The 20,700-nt window shown below is 37.6% G+C and overlaps 1 protein-coding gene across 7 annotated transcripts in view; it reads left to right on the forward strand.

Annotated features, from left to right (window-relative positions):
- Positions 1-20,700, forward strand: part of szt2 (SZT2, KICSTOR complex subunit) — a 113,807-nt gene that overhangs the window by 89,537 nt on the left and 3,570 nt on the right. For 4 of the 7 annotated variants that reach the window (XM_031900918.1, XM_012961569.2, XM_031900919.1 and 1 more), the window contains 17 exons: positions 17-114; positions 5,042-5,174; positions 7,217-7,344; positions 7,473-7,535; positions 8,909-9,039; positions 9,195-9,377; positions 9,568-9,829; positions 10,731-10,810; positions 10,920-11,042; positions 12,880-13,082; positions 15,554-15,632; positions 16,403-16,483; positions 16,572-16,646; positions 17,413-17,472; positions 18,421-18,818; positions 19,109-19,231; positions 20,002-20,446. In XM_031900918.1, the coding sequence (XP_031756778.1) occupies positions 17-114; positions 5,042-5,174; positions 7,217-7,344; positions 7,473-7,535; positions 8,909-9,039; positions 9,195-9,377; positions 9,568-9,829; positions 10,731-10,810; positions 10,920-11,042; positions 12,880-13,082; positions 15,554-15,632; positions 16,403-16,483; positions 16,572-16,646; positions 17,413-17,472; positions 18,421-18,818; positions 19,109-19,231; positions 20,002-20,446 (2,665 nt within the window). The remainder of the gene's footprint in view (positions 1-16; positions 115-5,041; positions 5,175-7,216; positions 7,345-7,472; positions 7,536-8,908; positions 9,040-9,194; positions 9,378-9,567; positions 9,830-10,730; positions 10,811-10,919; positions 11,043-12,879; positions 13,083-15,553; positions 15,633-16,402; positions 16,484-16,571; positions 16,647-17,412; positions 17,473-18,420; positions 18,819-19,108; positions 19,232-20,001; positions 20,447-20,700) is intronic. The other 3 variants (XM_031900920.1, XM_031900921.1, XM_018093548.2) reach the window with 3 other exon arrangements.

The raw sequence follows: 20,700 nt of genomic DNA on the forward strand, positions 1-20,700 counted from the left end.
ACAATTTCCTTTATAGAAAACGGCAGTCACAGCTAGAAGAAGGGGAGATAGGATCTCTGCATTACTTGTACAGTCACACCTGTTTACAGTGGATGAACTTCATGAATCAGCTAGGTTTGTTGAAGAAAATATATTATATTTTGCTTTGCATGTATATTGCTAGAACTCTAAGTGTAAATTTCTCATATATACCCCAATACCCCACAAGTTTCTTACTAACTTGTGTAGACTATTCATCAGTGGATTAATGCCTTCCATCTAGCAAGTTGATAGAACCTTTTTTTTTTTTTGCTAACCCAAGCTTGGTCTGCGTGCATGGAGAAAATGTACTCTTTTTCTTTGTGTCTTTTTCTGATGCTCTTTTGCCTGCTGCCTTTACAATCAGAATCCCAGATGATTTGTTTCTCCATCAGAGAGATGCTCACTCTAGCTTTTATGAATCTTTTTGCCTTCCATTGAGGTACTAGCTGCCAGTGAGCTCGAATTCTCCCTGGAATGGGACATACACAAAAGACAAGGAGAAAACAGAGGCTGTGCACTAATTCTTTTTGTTGCCTTTTCATTTATGACTTTTAATCTATAATTTTAAAAATTAGGAGGCAAAGCACTTTAAAGTATTACTGTCATGGGAAAACGTTTTTTTTTTTTTTTTTTTTTTTTTTTCCAAAAGGCATCAGTTAATAGAGCTTCTCCAGCAGAATCTTGCATTGAAAAATCCAAGTAAAAAAGCTATTCTACCCTGCACCAATAACTGCCATATCCTGCAAACCACTTAGTATTTTAAATGCTTTAATAGAAAATACCTGCTAAAACTTGGCTTCCTGTCAATTGAAGTACGGCAATACGGCAAAGGAAGGAGCTGCATCCACCATGCGACGATCGATTGATCGAGCCTAGCCTGACTCCTTCCTATACAGAAAAAAGGCTAGGCTCAATCAATCGATCGTCGCATAGTGATTGCTGCTCCTTCCTTCACTGTATCGCCATACTTCAATTGACAGGAAGCCAAGTTTTAGCAGGTATTTTCTATGAAAGCATTTAAAATATTAAGTGGGTTGCAGGATAGGGCAGTTATTGGTGCAGGGTATAATTGCTTTTTTACTTAAAAAATGTTAGTGTTACTTTTCCTTTAACTGCTGCGCTGCAAGTTGGAGTGATATCACCCCCCCCTCCCACAGCCAATCAGCAGAACAATGGAAAGGCAGCAAGATGGCAGTTACCAGTAGATATCAGAATAGCACTCAATAGTAAGAAATCCAAGTCTGGTTTGCGACTCCTCCAGTTACATGTGAGTAGGAGAAACAATAGGTTACCTGAAAGCATTTCTAATGTGTAGCACAATATCTCTTTAAGGTTAATAGCATGGAAAACAAAAAACAAATGTTAATGCTTTATACTATTTATTATATTGATTTTGCTTTTTCATAAATTACAATACAGGCCTTTTCAAAATCAGTATTACAATGCTTGGGAAAGATTCTTGAAATAGAGACAAGTCACCACAGTCATCTTTCTGTGAACTTCTTGTTGTGAGATTGTTTGGCATATGGGGAGAAAAACATTTATATGACATTTTAGGACTGAGCTATGCTTCAGATTCACAAATTTAAGCATTGATTGAAGTAACCAAAGCAAGGAGATTTGTCAGTTAATATAAATGTTCCAAATATGAAACATTTGTGCATAGCAAACTATTTATACAGTTCACCACATTGGAGCAAATGTTTCACCAAATGATGTTTGTTTGATTATGGGGCCAAAATTGTTTTATGTGCAGTTGTGCCCAGTGCATTAAAACAGCCAATTGCACATTCACCTGGTGGTTGCAGTAACTGTAGAGTACCCCTGCATAAACAGGTATAGTTATGCACAATTTGTAAATGAAGGCTAAACAACAGAACAGGGCTGAGTCCAACTAAGCAGAGGTGAAAGGAAGGGCTTTAGATGCAAGTATCTTTAATGAACTGCATGGATTTGCATGGTGAATGCAGCTAGTTGTGCAACCACAATTGCACTGCAACTTGTGGTTCACATTTAAGCACATTTGAAAAGAAGGAAAGATGACTAGACAAAAAGAGAGCAGCAAAAGGTAACTAGAAAGGGAAGTTTGAGAACAAACTTCATGTTGGGTTGAAAAACATGACGTAGCTGAATGGGCTCTGCCCACTTTCTCTGACCTTGGACCACACTTATATAGTAAAAACCACTGTGCAAAGTTTGGGGACCCTGGTTTTAATAGTGTCTGAATGGCAGCAATTTAAATTTCCCCACTGAAAGTCAACGAGGGACATCTGATTGGCGGTTGGTGGCTCCACCCCCTTTTTATAATCTGGAACTGCAGTTACCCAGTGAATAACTCTGCAAAGTTTAGGGACCCGAGGATTAATAGTTAAAGAACGGCAGCATTTTAAATTTAATTTTATTTTTGAACAGCAGTCCCCCAGTGACCAACTTTGCAAATTTTGGGGACTCGCGCATAAAAATTGTGTGACTGACAGCATTTTACACTTCACCATTGAAAGTAAATAGGTGAAATGTTATTGGCTGTTGGTGGCCCCACCCACTTTTTTCTAACTTTGAACGGCAAATACCCAGTGACTAACTCTGGAAACTTTAACAACCCTGGAATTAATATTTAAATAATGGCATCAATTTAAATATAAACCAATGAAATCTAATGGGTGGAAATGGATTTGCTGTTGGTGGCTCCTCCCACTTGTTCTACCCCTGAATATGTAGTCATCCAGTGACTGACTGTGCAAAGTTTGGGAACCCTGACATAAATAGTGTGAGAGAGGCAACATTTTAAATGTAAACAAAAAAAAAAAATCAATAGGTGAAGTCTGATTGGGTGTTGGTGGCTCCACCCACTTTTTAAAACCTAAAAATGCAGTCCCCTAGTGACCCTGGTGTTAATACTGTAAGAATGGCAGCAGGTTGAATTTCCCCATTGAAAATCAATAGTTAAAATCTGATTGGCTGTTGGTGGCTCCACCCACTTTTTCTACCTCTGAACCGCAGTTACCAGGTGAATACCTCTGTAAAGTTTGGAGACCTTAGTATTAATATTTAAAGAATGGCAGCAGTTTCAATTTAAACATATGAAGTGTATAGGTGAAATCTGATTGGTTGTTGTTGGCCCCGCCCACTTTTCTAAACTTGGAACATAGTCACCTAGTGACAAACTGCAAAGTTTGCGGACCCTGACATTAAACATGTGAGAATGGCAGCAGTTAAAATTTCCCCACTGAAAACAATGAAAGAAATGTGATTGGCTTTTGGCGGCCCCATCCACTTTTTCTAACCTCGAGTACGAAGTCATGCAGTGACTGACTGTGCAAAGTTTGGGAACCCTGGCATCAAACCAATAAAATTCAATAGGTGAAATCTGATTGTCTGTTGGTGGCCCCGCCCACTTTTTCAACACTAAAACTGCAGTCCTCTAGTGACCAACTGTGAAAAGTTTGGGGGCCCTGTGGTTAATACTGTGAGAATGGCAGCAGGCAGAATTTCCCCATTTAAAGTCAATAGGTAAAATCTGATTGGCTGTTGGTGGCTCTGCCCACTTTTTCTTACCTTGAACCACAGTTACCTGGTGCCTAACCCTGCAAAGTTTGGGGACCCTGGTGTTATTACTGTGAGAATGGCAGCAGGTTGGATTTCAACGTGAATAGTGAAAATCTGATTGACTGTTCAAAGCTCCGCCCACTTTTGGGCATCCAACAATCATCATATTTTCATTCAGGCTGACCCCATGACTATGTGATTCAAGTTTGGGGAATGTAGCCTCAAAGCTGTAAGATTGGCAGCAGTTTCAATTTCCTCATAAAAGTCAATGCGTAAAATTTGATTGGCTGTTGTTGGCCCCTCCCACTTTGCGGTCTTCTTAAAAAAAAAACTTGACTGCGTAGTCATCCAGTGACTGACTGTGCAAAGTTTGGGAACTCTGGCATCAAACCAATAAAAATCAATAGGTGAAATTTGATTGGCTGTTGTGGGCTCCGCCCACTTTTCAAATTTAAAACTGCAGCCCCCTAGTGACCAAGTGTAAAAAGTTTGGCAACCCTGGTATTATTACTGTGAGAATGACAACAGGTTGAATTTCCACCAAATAAATAGGTAAAATCTGATTTACTGTTCACAGCTCCGCCCACTTTTGGGAATCCAATAATCATCCTATTTTCATTCAGGCTGACCCCATGACTATGTGTAAGCTGTAAGATTGGCAGCAGTTTCAATTTCCCCATTTAAGTCAATGGGTGAAATTTGATTGGCTGTTGATGGCCCCTCCCACTTTGGGGTCATCCAACAAATGTTGCTGTTTCATTTGGGGTGACCCCATTATTATGTTATTCAAGTTTGGGGAGTGTAGCTTCAAAGCTGTAAGTGTGGCAGCAGTTTCAATTTCCCCATTAAAGTCAATGGGTGAAATTTTATTGGCTGTTGCTGGCCCCTCCCACTTTGGGGTCATCCAAAAAATGTTGCTGTTTCATTCAGGGTGACTGTATTATTATGTTATTCATTTTGGGGGGTGTAGATTCAAAGCTGTAAGTGTGGCAGCAGTTTGAAAATCTTCCCTGTCAAAGTCAATGGGAAAATTGGGGGGCTCGAAGCTGCGCCACAAAAAGACGGGGGGCCGGATCGCTTAGAAAAGCACAAGCAACCTGCTCTGCTATAGGGCAAAGATGTGTGGGGAGTTTGGGTGTTGTACCCCTAAAACTGTAGGAGGAGTAGCATTTAGAAAATGGGGGGCACTAAGAAGAAGAAGCGGAAGAATAAGCCAAAGTCAAAGAACAGTATGTTGGGGTTTTCAACCCAACACAATAAGCAGACCAAAGGTGATAAGAAAGTCAGTAACCTAGATATCTACTTTTATTTGTATGGGAATAAGACTAAACTGAAACATTAGTATTATTCAAAGAAATAACAATTTCTGTTAATTATTTTCTCTCTAGTGTTCCTGCTTTAAACCAAACAAACCAGTGATTTGGCAGTATCCCTTTGCCATAAATGTGTAAAATGTTGGCTCTGTATTTTGCAGGATGTCCATCAGTACAGCTTTGCTCAGCTCAGACTGTCTCACGCTTTCTCCTTCCATCTGTTCTTCTGGAACTCTTCAGTATTATTACATCCTTGGCAAGTGACACCAGTGTGAGGGTCTTTGAAAAACTTAAGTATGTTTTAAAATAAATCTTTTGGGTTCAAGGGGTAATGGCTTAAGGGGGTAATTCACCTGTAAAGAGATTCTGTCACCAGAAGTGAAACCTTTTGTTACATCTATCATAACATTGTCTTTGCATGCGTTTAATAATTTTGCCAGTATTTGCCTGATGCTTTTACATTCCCTATCTGATCCCCCATGTTCCTCTATGAGGGGGCAGCCATATTTGTGCAGCAGGAGTCCATTAACATTACAAGCTACAACTGACAGGTTGAGAAGGAACAGTCAGGTTGACAAAACAGTCAGGTTTAGGAACTTCAAGTAACAATTATCTACAAAAGCAGCCCTATCAGCGAAAAAATAATCAACATAACCTATAGGGAACTTTTAATGTACATTAATATTTTGAAGAGTTTTTTTATATGTCAGTATCACTTTAAGTTAACTTTTTGTATGGTATAATTCCTAGCAATGTGTCAACTCTTCATTTTTTATTTTATATAGTTTTCTCTTTAATTATTTGCCTGCCTCTTACCAGCTTACCAGCTCTTACCTCTTACCCCAATTGGGGTCACCAAGCCACCTCAGCCAAAAAAACAATTGCTTTGTGAGGCTACAATGTTATTGTTACTTTTTATTACTTATCTTTATTTTAAGACCCTGCCCAGTTCATATTACAGTCTTTCATTCAAACTACTGCCAGGTTGCTAGGGTGAACTGGACCCTAGCAACCAGATAGGTGCTGAAACTGGAGAGCTGCTATTTTTATTAAAAACAATAAAAATACAAAATGAAGATCAATTGCATAATATCTCAGAATTGCACTCTCTACCTCATAATAATAATTAATTTAATAACCCCTTTAAAGGCAAGGAGATATGTTGTATATGGCTACACAGATAACACATTTTTGTAACTTACTAAAGGGCACCTATCACCTTAAATTTGCTTCCCTCACCAGAGTTTTGGGCTAGTAAAGCCTGCACTGTGGTTGGGGGAATAATAGTTTCTTTAATAAAAAACAAACAGTCCCCCAGACAGCTAGGCCACCATGTTATTTAGTGTGCATGCGCATAATACGCAAGACTCCCCGCTCACTGTAGAGGGGGGCTATATTTTTTTAAAAAAAGACTATTGTTTCACCCAACCAGAGTGCAGGCTCTATTAGCCAGCACCTCTGGTGGAAGAAGTAATTTTAGGTTGATTGGTACCCTTTAATTGCAGGAAAGAATTAGTTACAATTTTTAGAAGGCTCATTTATTAAATGTTTTTAAAATGTAAATGATTAAAAGACATAATCACTACTAAAAACAGCATATAAAATGATCATGTGTAATATAAAAAAATTATAAATCAGGGCTGTCCAGCTGGAGACCCGCAGGTTGGATGTGTCCCTCCAAAGGATTTTTATGACCCCTAGTCTGCTTAAAGGACAAGGAAAGGCAAAGCCACTTGGGGGTGCCAAAATGTTAGGCACCCCCAAGTGACTTTAATCGCCTACCTTGTACCCCAGGCTGGTGCCCCTGTTAGGAGAAAACAGCACCAGCCCGGGGGAACCTGGGGCGATGCGCTTCCTCCTTCCTGCTTCGTTAAGCTGTGACTGTGAGTCAGGTGCATGCGCAGTAGAGTGAAAAGCCGACTTCTCTGTTAAAGTTCCACTATTCACTCTACTGCGCATGCGCGCGTGGCGATAAAGGAAGAAGGAAGTGCTACAGGTGCCCCGGGCTGGTGCTGTTCTCTCCAAACAGGGGCACCAGCCCGGGATAAAAGGTAAGCGATTCAAGTCACTTGGGGGTGCCTAACATTTTGCCTTTCCATGCCCTTTAAAGGCTTCATAGATTTCACTGTATGAGATAATCATTTTTAATTCAATCCTACCCTCAAACATGTTGAGATGAGAAATAATTATATATATATATATATATATATTTATTTGTAAAAGGAGATGCTATACAGCTGTGTTTCAGTTTCTTAAGGCTTAAGTGAAAGTTTTGTGACCTTGCTAGTTTTCTTATTAACTATTTAAAATTGTTTTTTTTTTTTTTTTTTTGCCAGTGGCTCTGAAGGGCCTGTGTTTGTGCCATATTCCCCAACTCAGCATAGCCCACCACACCCTGCATCTGCCCGAGAACTCATTCTGTTAGGACGTAACTTCCATCAGTGGCGGTACAACACTGAGCAAGGTAATTCGATGTTAGGAAATATGGTAATTTAGCCATATTTCTTTCCATGGCTATTATCAAAGTTATAAAATGAGTTGTGCAGTGATGACGACTGCCCTTGTTATTGAGAGGTTTTCCTTTGCTCCCAGTGTATACAAGTGATGATGATGTTGGTGATGATAATGATGATGAGGGAATCAAGATGAAAAAGTGTAAGTTATCTCACAATATATAGAGTTCTATGCACGGAAAGCAGCAAGAGGATTTCCTTACTATTAAACACTATAAAGGCATAATATAACACACAAGGTGATGGTTGTCATATTTCACAATCCTTGGTGTCTGCATTTATGATAACTTACCCTCTTAATCACTGGTGGAGGGGACAGTGTATTGTGAAGACTTTATTACAGGACCCATTGGCATAATAATAAAAGCAATAAGGCATACTTGATTTATATTCCACAGTTCAAATTGCCTCCCTGTGTTAAATTCAGTTCTTCTGCATTTACAAGTCATCGCAGTTCTTGGTATGAAGATGGCAAAGGGAAAAAATAAAGTAGAAGATTTTCTCTTGTTCAGTCCATTGGGGCTGTCTGTGCCCAACCAGCCCAATGATTTGTTTTAACTTACTTCCTCTTTTAAATAAATGCTATGATCAGTATCCTGTTTGCTTTTGGGAATGTCTTTAATTAATAAAAATAAAGGTATGACCTATTAAATGCATTGATAGTGAGGTTGCATCACATATAGGTCATCTACATTGGGGAAATCAATCATGTTTTTGTATTGTGCAATGCTTAAGCAATAATTTATCATTGTTTTATCAATTCCTAGGGTTTTAAATTGAAGAATGTATTTCCTACTCTGGAACAATTCATTCCAGTGTAGAATATGATTTTCTGAATCAATTCTTGCTTTCTCACTGCATGCAATATGCATCTGGGAGGAAAGATTTGGATCACTGCTGCTGAGCTGCACTAATACCCAGAGGAAATCTTTGTGCTTAACTGCTTTTTGGCCAGCATACTGGGTGAATTCTTGCTAAAGCTGCATAACTGTCATAAACGAAAATGATAGTGGGTTTCCATTCTACATTAACATTTCATATTTAATAGAGGCAATTTTCTTATCATTCTAAGACACCGCTGGAGATGTTTCTTAAATTTTACTTTCATCAGACCACATGGAATTACTTTATTTTTTAATTTGGCTGAGGCAAATCAGACCTTAAGTTTGTTTAGTTTGTTGTCATATTACATTACATGTTGACATTTTTACATTTTATCAGGTCATCATGGACAGGGAAGAGGACAGGAAGAAGTAGCTATTTTTTTGTTTTGGTGTATTTCCCATTTCCATAAGTGAACTCTATCACTGGTTGAACTGCCCCCAATACACTCTATAGTATTTTTTCTAGTAAAATGTTATTTTCACTACTGCATAATTATTGGCCTGCTGGGTAAAACCACCTTATTTTTAAGAGCTAGAATTAAATTCACTAGTCACAGATTAAAAAGGTACTTGGTCCTGTAAGGAACCGTTTTTCTTCCTATGACACTCATTTTGTACTTTTTTCTTTTAGCACAAAAAGGTTTTCAACGTTTTGAAGCAATGGAACTTTCCACTACAGATAGACCGGTAGAACTTTCGCCTTCGGGGCGTGGTTCAGTCCCCAGACAAAGGTTCCTTTTAATTGAGATCCAGGACAAAAAGGTGTTAAGTTATTTCATAAAAAAGTTGTGCAACATTCAGTGAGCTAATATTTGCTGTTTGCTTTCTTATAGCCTTCATTGATTGCCATTTATCTTATTTATTTTCATTTTTGCCCTGATTATTTTACTAATGTTTTTATAATCTTACCTCAACAGTTGACCTTGTACACATATAACTGGTCTCCTGATTTGGGTGCTTCTCTGAGTCGTTCTCTAGTGCGGCTGATTCAGTGGCAGAATGCACGAGCTCATGTTGTGCACTGTCTGCTAAACCAAAAACTAGGACTTTTTCACAACTACTGCTTCTCAGACACTCCTTGGCATGAAGATAGCAAGCAGGTACTGTAGCTTGGGAAGTGTTAACAAGTTACCACATTTTAGAAAAAGTGGGTTCTGTATCTTTTGTACCTGCACACAGTTTCCATGTCTTAGTGGTTTATAATTATATCACCAGCAAATTGCCTTATCGGTGTAAAAGCAATTATTTAACTACCTCCCTTGTTTCTTGCATGTATCTTTTTCCCCTAAGGATCCAAATCCTTTCTTAAACTCTACACTAGAAGTGGATGCGCTTATCCGAAGTTCCACGCCACCTCCATACAAAGAGCAGACTAGGCTGGGCACGGCAGGGCGTAGTCTGCCATCCTTGCATTTTCCTCCAGACATGGTACCTTTTGATGAGGTTCTTAGGGATGTCATGCCAACAAAACCTATGCACCCTCCATCTGAGTTGGACACTGTGTCAAGACATGGAGCTCAGTTTCTGGAGATTAAAAGCACTGAAAGAAAAGGTCAGACGTGAATTTAACACCATTGATACCTTAATAACATATAAACAGAGTTGTTATTGCAAGTTATGTTGTCTGTTGTTTATTATAATATTTCTATATAATTTGCATTATTATCTGTAATATAAATTAAGAAGCCTCCTGAATGGGGATTATTTACAATCGATATCTGAAATTAGTGAGGCTCATAGTACACAAATTGATTACTCTTCACATTATTGTGAATTTCTTGTGAAAAGTTTTGCAATCATGGACTAGTGTTGGATTCTTTCTCATTTTAGTTACAAGAATCCTACAAAACAACAGTCATTTTTTTGTGAAAAATAGGCCTCATTACCATGCTAAGGCAAATTATATTCCCTATATTCCCTTTTAATACACTTCACTTTATTGTTTATGTCACACAGTAACATCTGCCATTACAACTTCTTCAGGTCTCCCAACAAAGGCAGAGTAAACCATACTGGTTAATTTCTCTTTTAAACACAGACAATAACATCTTGCATCCGTATTACACTGTTTTAATATAATAATATATAATAAAATATTTAAAAATCTGAAACCAAGGTAAATGAGACATGGTTAATATTAGTAACTAGCAAGATTGTAATCATTTTGCTGACAGACAGAAAAGCAAAAAAAAAATAAAAAATTCTAGGTATTACACATGAAAAGTTTGGGGAGATAAAAAAGGTTAATAAAAGCAGAGAAACTTTGCACTTTAAAAAAAAAAAAAAGTTGCCATTATTTAGACTGTGTAAACCTTGCATCCTTTTTGATACATAAAAAAACAATTATTTTGTAAATTTTATACCTTTTTCAATAGTAAGTTATATTTCTACTTATATAACATATTGCAAGTAGGCCTATAATGAGAACATTTGTATCATTTTCCTTTCTTTAGAGGTAGAAAAGCAGGTGAAGATTGAAAATCTGTTTGTGACATGGCAGCAGAGATCTGCTCAATCCAACATGCCAATCAGTGTGAGTGCAATTAAATTTAATTAAGTTTCCTGGATTTGCTAGATTTTTAGACTTCTGTTAGCTTTCTGTGACTTTTTGCTGAACTATTCTATTTTCTATATAAATGCAGGCAGCAGATTTGGATACTCTGAAGCAATCAGCCCGACTAGTTCATTACTGTGCCACTCCTCTTCTATTTGATCCTTCTTTTCAAGCACAAATACAGAATGATCAGGGTTGGAGCGAAGGCAAGGTAGGATGGGAAACTATAATGCAAGAAAACTTTAAGGGTTTTATAGGGCTCATTTATGACTACTAAGTGCAGTTGCAGTCTTACAAGTTTACCGCAGTAAGTTGCTCAAAAAATCCCATTTTGCCATTATGCCATTAATTGTTAGAAGGCTGCCTTGCATTTAGGCATAATTGCATTTATCACCACTCAATATATCCTGCCCCTTTTGTGAACCTTGTGCCTAATGACACTGGAAAACCCTGGAGCTCCAGGGTTTTAAAGCAGCCTGGCTCAAAAGAAGCATTACACTTGTGCCTAGAGAATATGGCCCAGAACCTTATTATGACACCCAACTGTAACAGATTTGATTCGATGAGTAATTGTGCGCATTTTAATGCATTGACAGCAATTGCATCAGACAGTCCCACTTCAAGATGACGATAACACTGGAATTATGGGGGAAAAACTCAGTTGTAGTAAAATACATGTTGAAATTGCACTCTGCTGAGCTCTTATGCCTAATGTCTAGCATCATTGCTTTTCTTGCAAATTAAATGGTGGTGTTTACTAGGAAATGTACAGTATTTGGTATATTCCCCTATGCATGACTGAATTTCCTATATGAGAGGGCAAATTTTACTGTAAAAAATAGACAAAGCAGCAACAAGGTGTTATCGGGCAAAGCAAACCCTGCAGAAGTGGATTGCAAATAAGTAGAAGACAACATGTAACTTGGTACAGGTATGGTGAAAATCAAACGGGTTGGGATTTATTTGGTGTTTAAATGTTTGTTTTTCTGTAGATATATATTTAGGTATGGTGATCCAAATAATGGAAACACCCCTTATCTGGAAAACCCCAGGTCCCACACATTCTGGGTAATAGATCCCCTACCTGTAATAGTTGTGTATTAGTAGTTAGTAAGGCCAAAGAAATATACACATCCCCATCAGTTATTTTTTCTCACCATAAAGGTTATCAAACTGGTTTCACTGGTTTGTGGCTTAGCTTCATACTATACATGGTTCTCTCAGACATCCACTAAATAGCTATTAGTAAAGGAAAATGCATCTGTTAAGTTAAAAAACATATTTGGTTACATCATCTGTATCATCATATCACAAACGGGGATCCTTCTCGTATGATCTTACAATCAAATAGGATATAAGCTGAGGTGCCCCGTCCATGTGGTGCCCCAGATTAAATTACAGGCAATATATCTACTTTGTGGTCTGAGTTACTAGGCAGTCTTTAAAGTGGCGAAATAAGTTAAGCTCACATTTTCTGTAGAGTTAGTAATTCTCCTTTGGAAAAGGTTTTACCAATAATAATGTGATTAAGTTTGCAATGCAATTATGTATGGATTGATTCCTTTAAAGGAGAAGGAAAGGCAAAGTCACTTGGGGAGTGCCAAAATGTTAGGTACCCCCAAGTGACTTAATCGCTTACCTTTTACCCCGGGCTGGTGCCCCTGTACAGAGAGAACAGCACCAGTAAGCTTTATCAGGTCCATGTAAATACAGCCATAAGCACCTACAGTAATGCTGCACTGAGTCCTCTATCAAAAGAAACACAGGATTTCTTGTCTACTTTTTTGTAAACATGTTATTAGGGTATCTGACTTCCTCTTTCCCATTTGTTGTTGGTTTGTCACGACCACAGTCAATGTAATGATAGAATAATAGTGGTAGAGGTTGTCATTCCCAACTGAATCACGTCTCATGTCATGTCTGTACATAAACGGCAGTCATTTGCCTATGAACAATTTTGTGTCCAAGATTGATCTAGGTCAAACCGTTATCAAATTATCCATCGTTTGATTAGCATATGATCATGGGGATGTATATTTTGTATCCAGAAGCGGCACCGGTCCAATGATTCTGGCACTTCAGGGAGAGATCGCAGTCACAGTTGTGACTCAGCAGAAATGCCAGCAAGCAAAGCAAAGGAGGACCCATGGTTGCAAGAGTTGTGTACTGCATTCATGCAGCAATACATACAGTATCTTCAAAGCACTGGCTTCATCCTGGTGCAATTACGACCTGCTTCTCCTGCCCGCAGGTGAGCCTATGCCCTTTATATGCTGTTGGCCATTACATTCAAGCAGAGTCCAGGTATGGAGTGTGATTTAAAATAAGTCCTGAAATTTCAAGTAAACAGAACAAAACAGCCCCCACCAGCCCAATAAATAGTGACTATGGTACCTTACAGCAGCCCCTCTGGCATTTGCCAGAATCCACAGATTGCTAGTTCAGGGCTGTAAATTTGCATCTGAAACTAAAATTGCTGCATATTCAAACTACTGCATTAATAAAGTGGTCATATAAGTAAAAGGTGCTTATAAGTAGTAGTAAATGCTGATCCCAATTTCTAATATCTTTTGTTTATATTAACTATATCTTCACTATATCTTAACATTAGCAGCCAATCCTACAAGATCAAATGGTTTCACACTTCCTTTTTTTTTTTTTTACTAAAAAAGACCCATTAATCCCATGTTGCACTCTTGCATGCATAACGGCACAACTCCATTGGGTCACAGGGGAAAGTTTTACACTGCATCAGTGCCACAAAGCATTTCCTATTTCACAGACTGTATGAAAGTATAGTAGTGTAGGCTAGCTTAGAGCAGGTATATCTTTCTAACAGAGGAATGGACTGTTACCAAATATATGAGAGCTTGTTCACTGGTATTTTGTACGCTTTATGCTGCCATAAGTAATTTTGGATAACGTTGTTCACTCTGACAGATCAAACGCCTGTTTCAGTCCACATAACATTGGTCCCCTTCCCTTTTAATTACACTCCTGTTATGGCCATCCAAAAAAGTGGTAAAACTCTTACCCATGCTCAGCTCTCTGCTATAAACATAGTAATATGAAGACAGTAATAAACAAAACAGCTGCATGTCCAGCATTTTTTATAGTAGCGTAGATACTATGCCTTTAAGGTAGGATTTATACATATCACTTAACAATTTTTTAGATAATAGTATAGCTTGCCGAATTGAAAGGTAATTTCATGCTAATTCAGCCACTGGGGTGCAGTTTTGCTGAAGATATTTCATTATCTCCAGTAGTTTAGCCACTTCCACACATTCTAATGATGTCAAAGAATTACAGTTAGAGTGGATGACTAAGTTCTCAAAAATAAAAAAACCCACTCACTTCCAATATCCATCCTGTGCAAACCAGCATTTTAGCCATCAGCAGTCTTAGAAAAATCTATCGAAAAGGTTCAGTTTTTCTGACTGCCCTGTTTTAGCTCAAGAAATAACATAATGCATAGTTTTTCTTTATTAAAATATCAGGGTAAAGCATTTTCAGTACACGCCCTGCATATGTGTGTATTTTGTATTGTTACACTACATAATGCTAGTATATACAATTGCATTACAAGTCCAACTGGTTTATTAAAAAAAATTGGAAAAATAACACAATGACAGTTTTCCCTAATTGTTTTTGTTAGATTTTAAAGCTTTAGTGTTATTCATGAGAATATCTCAAACATTTTCCACACACGCCCTGCTTCTTGAACTCACTGACTCTGTGTCCCGGCCAAACCGAATCCCAATTAGCATAAATTAGCATATGCTATGCACCCCATTGGGGTGGGTTTGGGGGTTCGCCCGAACCCCAAAAAACCCTAGTAATATTACATAATGCTACATAATGTAATGTAATTGTATATACAGTTATTGTATAAGTCCACCTGGTTTATTAAGAAAATGGAAAAATGACATGATTACAGTTTTCTCATTAATTGTTTTTGTTTGATTTTAAAACTTTAGTGCTATTCAGGAGAATATCTCATATATTTCAGTCTCTTGTTCTAGGTATCCATAACCTTCCAGCAGTTAGTTAAATAAAGATGGCAGATTCTGTTAATGCCTTTAAGAGTGGCTTTGATGATTTTTTGACTAAGCATAGTATCCAAGGCTATTTTGATCTTAAAGGGGTAGTTCACCTTTCAGTTAACTTTTAGTATGTTATAGAATGGCCACTTATAAACCGCTTTTCAATAAGTTGTTTGCTATAGTTTTTTAATTATTTGCTGTCTTCTGCTCCTTGCAGCTTTCAAATGGGGATCACTGACCGCAGCCTCCAGATAACTATTGTTGCGTGAGGCTACATTTTTATTCTTATTGTGAATTTTCATAACTTATTTTTGTATTCAGGTCCTCTCCTATTAATATATCAGTCTCTCATTCAAACCACTCCTTGGTTGCTAAGTTACTTTGGACCGGAGCAACCAGATAGCTCCTAAAACTCCAAAATGGAGAGCTGCTAAACAAAAATTGAAATAATTAAAAAACTACAAATAATAAAAAATGAAGACCAATTGCAAAATGCCTCAGAATACTACTCTCTTCATCATACTAAAAGTTAATTCAAAGGTGAACAACCCCTTTACGATCTACAATTAATTAGCAGGTATAGTAATAGCGTTTATATGTGGTTCGTTTGAAGGGGTTGAACTTGATGGACTTTGGTCTTCTAACCCAACTTTGTAACTATGTTGTTTTTCTTCAGTACTGCTCGGATTAGAGCACTAGCATCACTAGTTCCTGAGAGCAGAGCTGCCAAACCAAAGAATGAGGGTAGTCCCAAGGTAAGCTCTCCCTGTTTTCTGTTGGAGGCAGAGAAGCCTCCAATCCTGATGGCTCAAAGCTATGGTGACAGGCAGTTATTATTACAAATGATGATAGCTAGAATGTACACTTTCACACATAGGAGCTGATAAATCAGGACAAATTTAAATCTATTACAGCAAATACCCCTGGATTGCTGGCACACGTGGCTTCTAAACAGCATATTAGAAAAAGGTTTCTGAAATTTTGCAAAAATTTGATTCCACATCATGGCATCATCATATAACATTATTATGTGACTGATACCAATATTTAATGACCATTGTTTAGGTCCCTGTATACACTGTAAGAGTTTTGGTGCAATTCAGTATAGATATAAATGAAATAAATATATACAGATATAATTATACATTGCTCAGCTATGCATTGCTACAAATGGTTTGTTGTTATTGCACATTGCATTTTTATTTGTGGCAATGGGTGGTTTATGAGAAATGTGAATTAGGTTTTTTTGTAGAACAAATCATGGGTAGTTTAGAAACATGCCTGACTGATATACATGCGTACTTCCTACAGGCATTCTTATGCCACATGTGACATGTCCCCTTCGTATGCTTCTCTTTAGGATGAAAGACCCTGAGTACAAACTAGTTTATCCTTAACTGTGAATCCTGAGTACAAGAATATAACTGCTATTCAGCCTTTGTCCAACCTTCCAGAGAGACATTGTGCACAAGGATGTCAGGCTGAAATGTGGCAAACTAACCAAAACTATTTCCATATTTTCTAGAGTGGAAGTTCTACAGTGACCATTTATCACCTGCAAAGGGCACTTCCTGGTGGCATTGTGCTAATGGAGCTCTCATTTCAGGTTTAACCTTAATATTTGAACTTAATGTTGACTGGTTGAGTCTGCAAAGATTGGAGATTTAATCAATATCCATATCTCCTATTTACAGGGCTGCTATTTTTGTGTGAAGCAATATGCCCTAGAATGCTCCCGTATACCTATGGGCCAATCTGTTAATTCTCAGGTAACTTTACTCTAAATGTACATATATTTTCATACTTTGGTTTCCACTTCAATTTTGCCCTCTTGCTGTTACTTTCTTTTACAGATTTATGTGGTGTAGTTTTTGGCTCTTTCCCATAATAGGAACCATTTTGCTTTGGAAAATGTTCTGAATAGCTTTCAGCTGTCTTACTGTAGAGAGAGACAGCTTCTTGAAACCAATATTACCTTAGTACTTTATTAAATAATGAATGACTTGGTGCCATCTTGTTCAGTCACTGTACCAAATGAATTAGCACTCTTACTCACTAACATTATGAGAAGGGGCTGGATGAGACATACATCTTCCAGTGAACCCATGATAAGGGTTTATTATAGTTTGACAATTCCGTTTTTTATTTCTGTTGAGTGGAGTGCAAGAGTTATTAACCATTCCTGCTACAGGTAATGTCAGTATAGCTGAAATCTTACCCTTGGAATTACCAGATAATTACTGCTGATATAACTTGTTTTTATTTTACTCTTTGTCATTCACATAATGTGTTGCTACTCATCTAAAAAGACATTGTTCCCTATATTCTAATGATCATTACTATAATGGAATGTCACATCAAGACTATTGTTCCATTGCTCCTGCTGTGAATTTGTAGCATTGTTATCCTGAAGTCAAGATGCTTGACTAAAAGATGAAATTTTCCTTTGTGGTGTTGGATTAGCTTATTCTGTCCCCTGCTAATAGAAAGGCCCTAGTCCCTTTTTGTACACATTGAATATCCTCTTTTTGTCAGGGAGCCATTTCGATCCGAGTTCATAGCAAGAGTTCCCCTGAATCTTCTTCTGAGTCTGCGGTATGTTCTCTGTGCTCCAGCATAAACTTTTTCTGTTTGTTCACCATTATGGGTATCCAGTATGCTGTCCTAGCAGACCTTCTTTATTTTTTGCACTTTTAATTTCACAGTATATGTTGGCTTTATACTTAGCGCTACCTGCTTGTCTCACGCAATAGCCTAGTTTAACCGGCAAGTGGACTTACTAACCCTCAGATGTCATGCTGCTATGCTATACCTATAGCAGTACCTATATTCTATATTATACTACTATCTTTAAATTTACTCTGCCTTTAGTACCACATTCTGTGCTTTCCCTGCTTTTAATATAGTTCAGCAGTTTCCACAATGGCATCTGTTTCTTACGTATCTTATATATTATTATTCCTGTTGCTTTATTTCCTTTTCAACATTTTTAATTTGGAGGCATTCAGGTGCTGGTTTGATTTCCTAACTCCCTCTAGTACTGAAAACGTGGTACTCGTGGTGTGAAGTTATTGGTGCAGGGTTGCATTCACATGTTAGACAGTTTTGGTGCTGGCTGGTGTAATAGATCAATGTAAAGAAATAGAAGCTCATTTGTTCTTTCACTTCTAGATTTATCATTCTAGTTATGAAATCTAGACAAAAATGCGCTTTTGTGGTATATTCTGTTGTAGGTAAAACTTTTGTTGGTGTGTGGAAGAGGTGGCTTTGTAATTGCCTGATAGATTTCCTATAATGTATTTAGGATTGAATACTGCTTGGTGGCCCACTGGTCAGATATGCTGACCAGTGCAGATGTGCTTTGCTGTCTAATATGGTGTTGGTGGATCAAATGTATTTCTCTACGGTTTGGTTGTTGTGCCTCTGGTTTGGCACTTTTGTTTTAAAATAATCTAGATATATTGTCTTGTTTTTTGTTTTTACTGCTGACTGTTCTTCATGCCATCATAGTGTCACCTCCCTTTATTTTCTTTCTCTCTGCAGCTTTCAATGCTGTTTACAGAAGAGTGTGATAAAGTTCGGGATCTGATGCATGTTCATTCATTCAGCTACGACTTTCACCTTAGAGTTGTACATCAGTATCTGCTGGGCTCCAGCATGTCCCTGCGTCAGGGCTATGATCTTGCAAGTTTTCTTCAACTCTTCATCTCCCAGCATCCCGATATCCCAAAGTATGGACGCAACCATGTGTATCAAGGAACATTGTCTCTTGCCACAGGGATGATTGCTGCGCATCAGTTGTACAACTACATAGCAGATCATGCAAGTACTTATCACATGAAACCACTACGCATGATTCGACCATCAACTCCTGCAAACAATGGAAAGAAATGTGTTACTGGAGATCAGAATGAGTATGGATTAGTTTCCATCTGGAACAGGTAATGTTCAAATGACCTTTTTGGTCAGGAAGGAAATTTTCCCCTTTTACTATGTTACATGCTGCTACTGCATAGGATTTCTAGAGATTGAACATGATGATTTCATTTTTCCTAATTTCTAATCAGGCATCTCATACAAACGTTATTAAAGCAAGACTGTTTCACCATTATAGAAGTACTAAAGTATTCCCTTTTGTACAATTACCTGTTTGTGGATGCTTTTCATGCAGTCAATTTAATATGTTACCCATAAATATACACAATGTTATTGACCCTCTGTTACTGTGCAGCTCGGGGTCATATATAGATTCAGAGGGGCTCCGTCACCACGATGACTTTGATGTGTCACTTCTGGTGTGCCACAATGCTTTGCCATTTGAGGAGCAATCTGAACAAGAGAGACAAACACTGAGGTAAGAAACAATAACAGCATTTAATATAACAGTAAGTATTACTAGTAAGTATTAAGACCATTTATTACATTGAACCCCTAATATAAGTTTTAGTTAATTAAACACTGAAAGCAGTAACTACCAGTATTAACATTTCTAGAAGCAAATCTTATGATATACATTAAATTGGGGATCGACAAAATGTTGAAAATCTATACTTTTTTGTAATTGTTTCCATGTTCCCATTGAAGTTAAACATAGCAGTTTGGTGTGTATATATATATATATATATATATATATATATATATATATATATATATATATATATATATGAGACATAGACATACTGAAGAAACAGGGAATAATGCAAGGGAGTAATATAAACATATTAGATTACACAAGAGGGGAACAAGACTGTCGGCTAAGTGCTTTTATACAAGTTATGCAGTTCTAAGGAGATATTCTTTATGTACTTAGATTATTTTATAAAAGATGAACTTACATATTTTTGGTTTCAATAAATCACAAGTGACATTCAGAAGGATTTTACAGATTATTTGTGGCTCTTGTGTATTATACATTTATTACCTGCTAAAGTCACCAGTGCAATGCGCTACAAAAAGGACCTTACACTGCATTTTCAAGTAAAATAAAATAGCTGTACATTTGCTGGAAATATATGAGGCCAAGAAACTGGTGGGGATTGGCAGACATCTCAGCATTATGTACAAATATCTGCATTCTTCCTTTATTGGTATAACTTTTTCCTCTCTCAACATTTGTCACATTAGACTGCAATTTTACATCATTATGACCAGCCAGAGGGAATTATTCCCACGTCTTACAGCGGATATGCGGCGCTTCCGAAAACCACCAAGGCTACAGAGGGATGCCCAGGAGCTCGATGGTGTCCAAGAACTTGCAAAATGTCAAAGAATGGAGATAGAGAATCAAGAAGACACTGGAGAACAAAACAGAATGGCTGCGGGGAACTTTTATAACCCCCACCTGTTCCCATTGCTAGCCTCAGAAGTTGCTACAGCACAGAGACAGTTGGTTGACATGGTGCAACTTGCAAAATGTCATTGCCGCAGGGATAACTTGTGGAAGCGACTTTATCTTTTGGAGCCACTTGCTTCAGATAAATTGAAATTAGGTAAACTTAGCTCTAATGAACTGCAAGAACTGTTAGAAGCTGTGCATGGAAGGAGTGTGGCTGAGATTGATCCACAGCTGGTAAGGAGTTGTTTTAGTGTTTGACTAACTAAACCTTTCTCAAGTCTGTCTTTCTATTCATTCACATATCATTCTGTGATCATTTGTAGAGCAACAGTTAATATAATTCAGTATAGGAGAACAATCTAATTTTTTCATTTACAGTTCTTTGTCAGTCTTTGTTACAAACAATACCTAATTTGGGGCCAAATACTTTTTCTTAAAGGTACAGTAACACTAAAAAATAAAAATGTATCAAAGTAATAAAACTATAA

The sequence above is a fragment of the Xenopus tropicalis genome, chromosome 4 (assembly GCF_000004195.4).
Source record: "Xenopus tropicalis strain Nigerian chromosome 4, UCB_Xtro_10.0, whole genome shotgun sequence".
NCBI classification, from domain to species: domain Eukaryota; kingdom Metazoa; phylum Chordata; class Amphibia; order Anura; family Pipidae; genus Xenopus; species Xenopus tropicalis.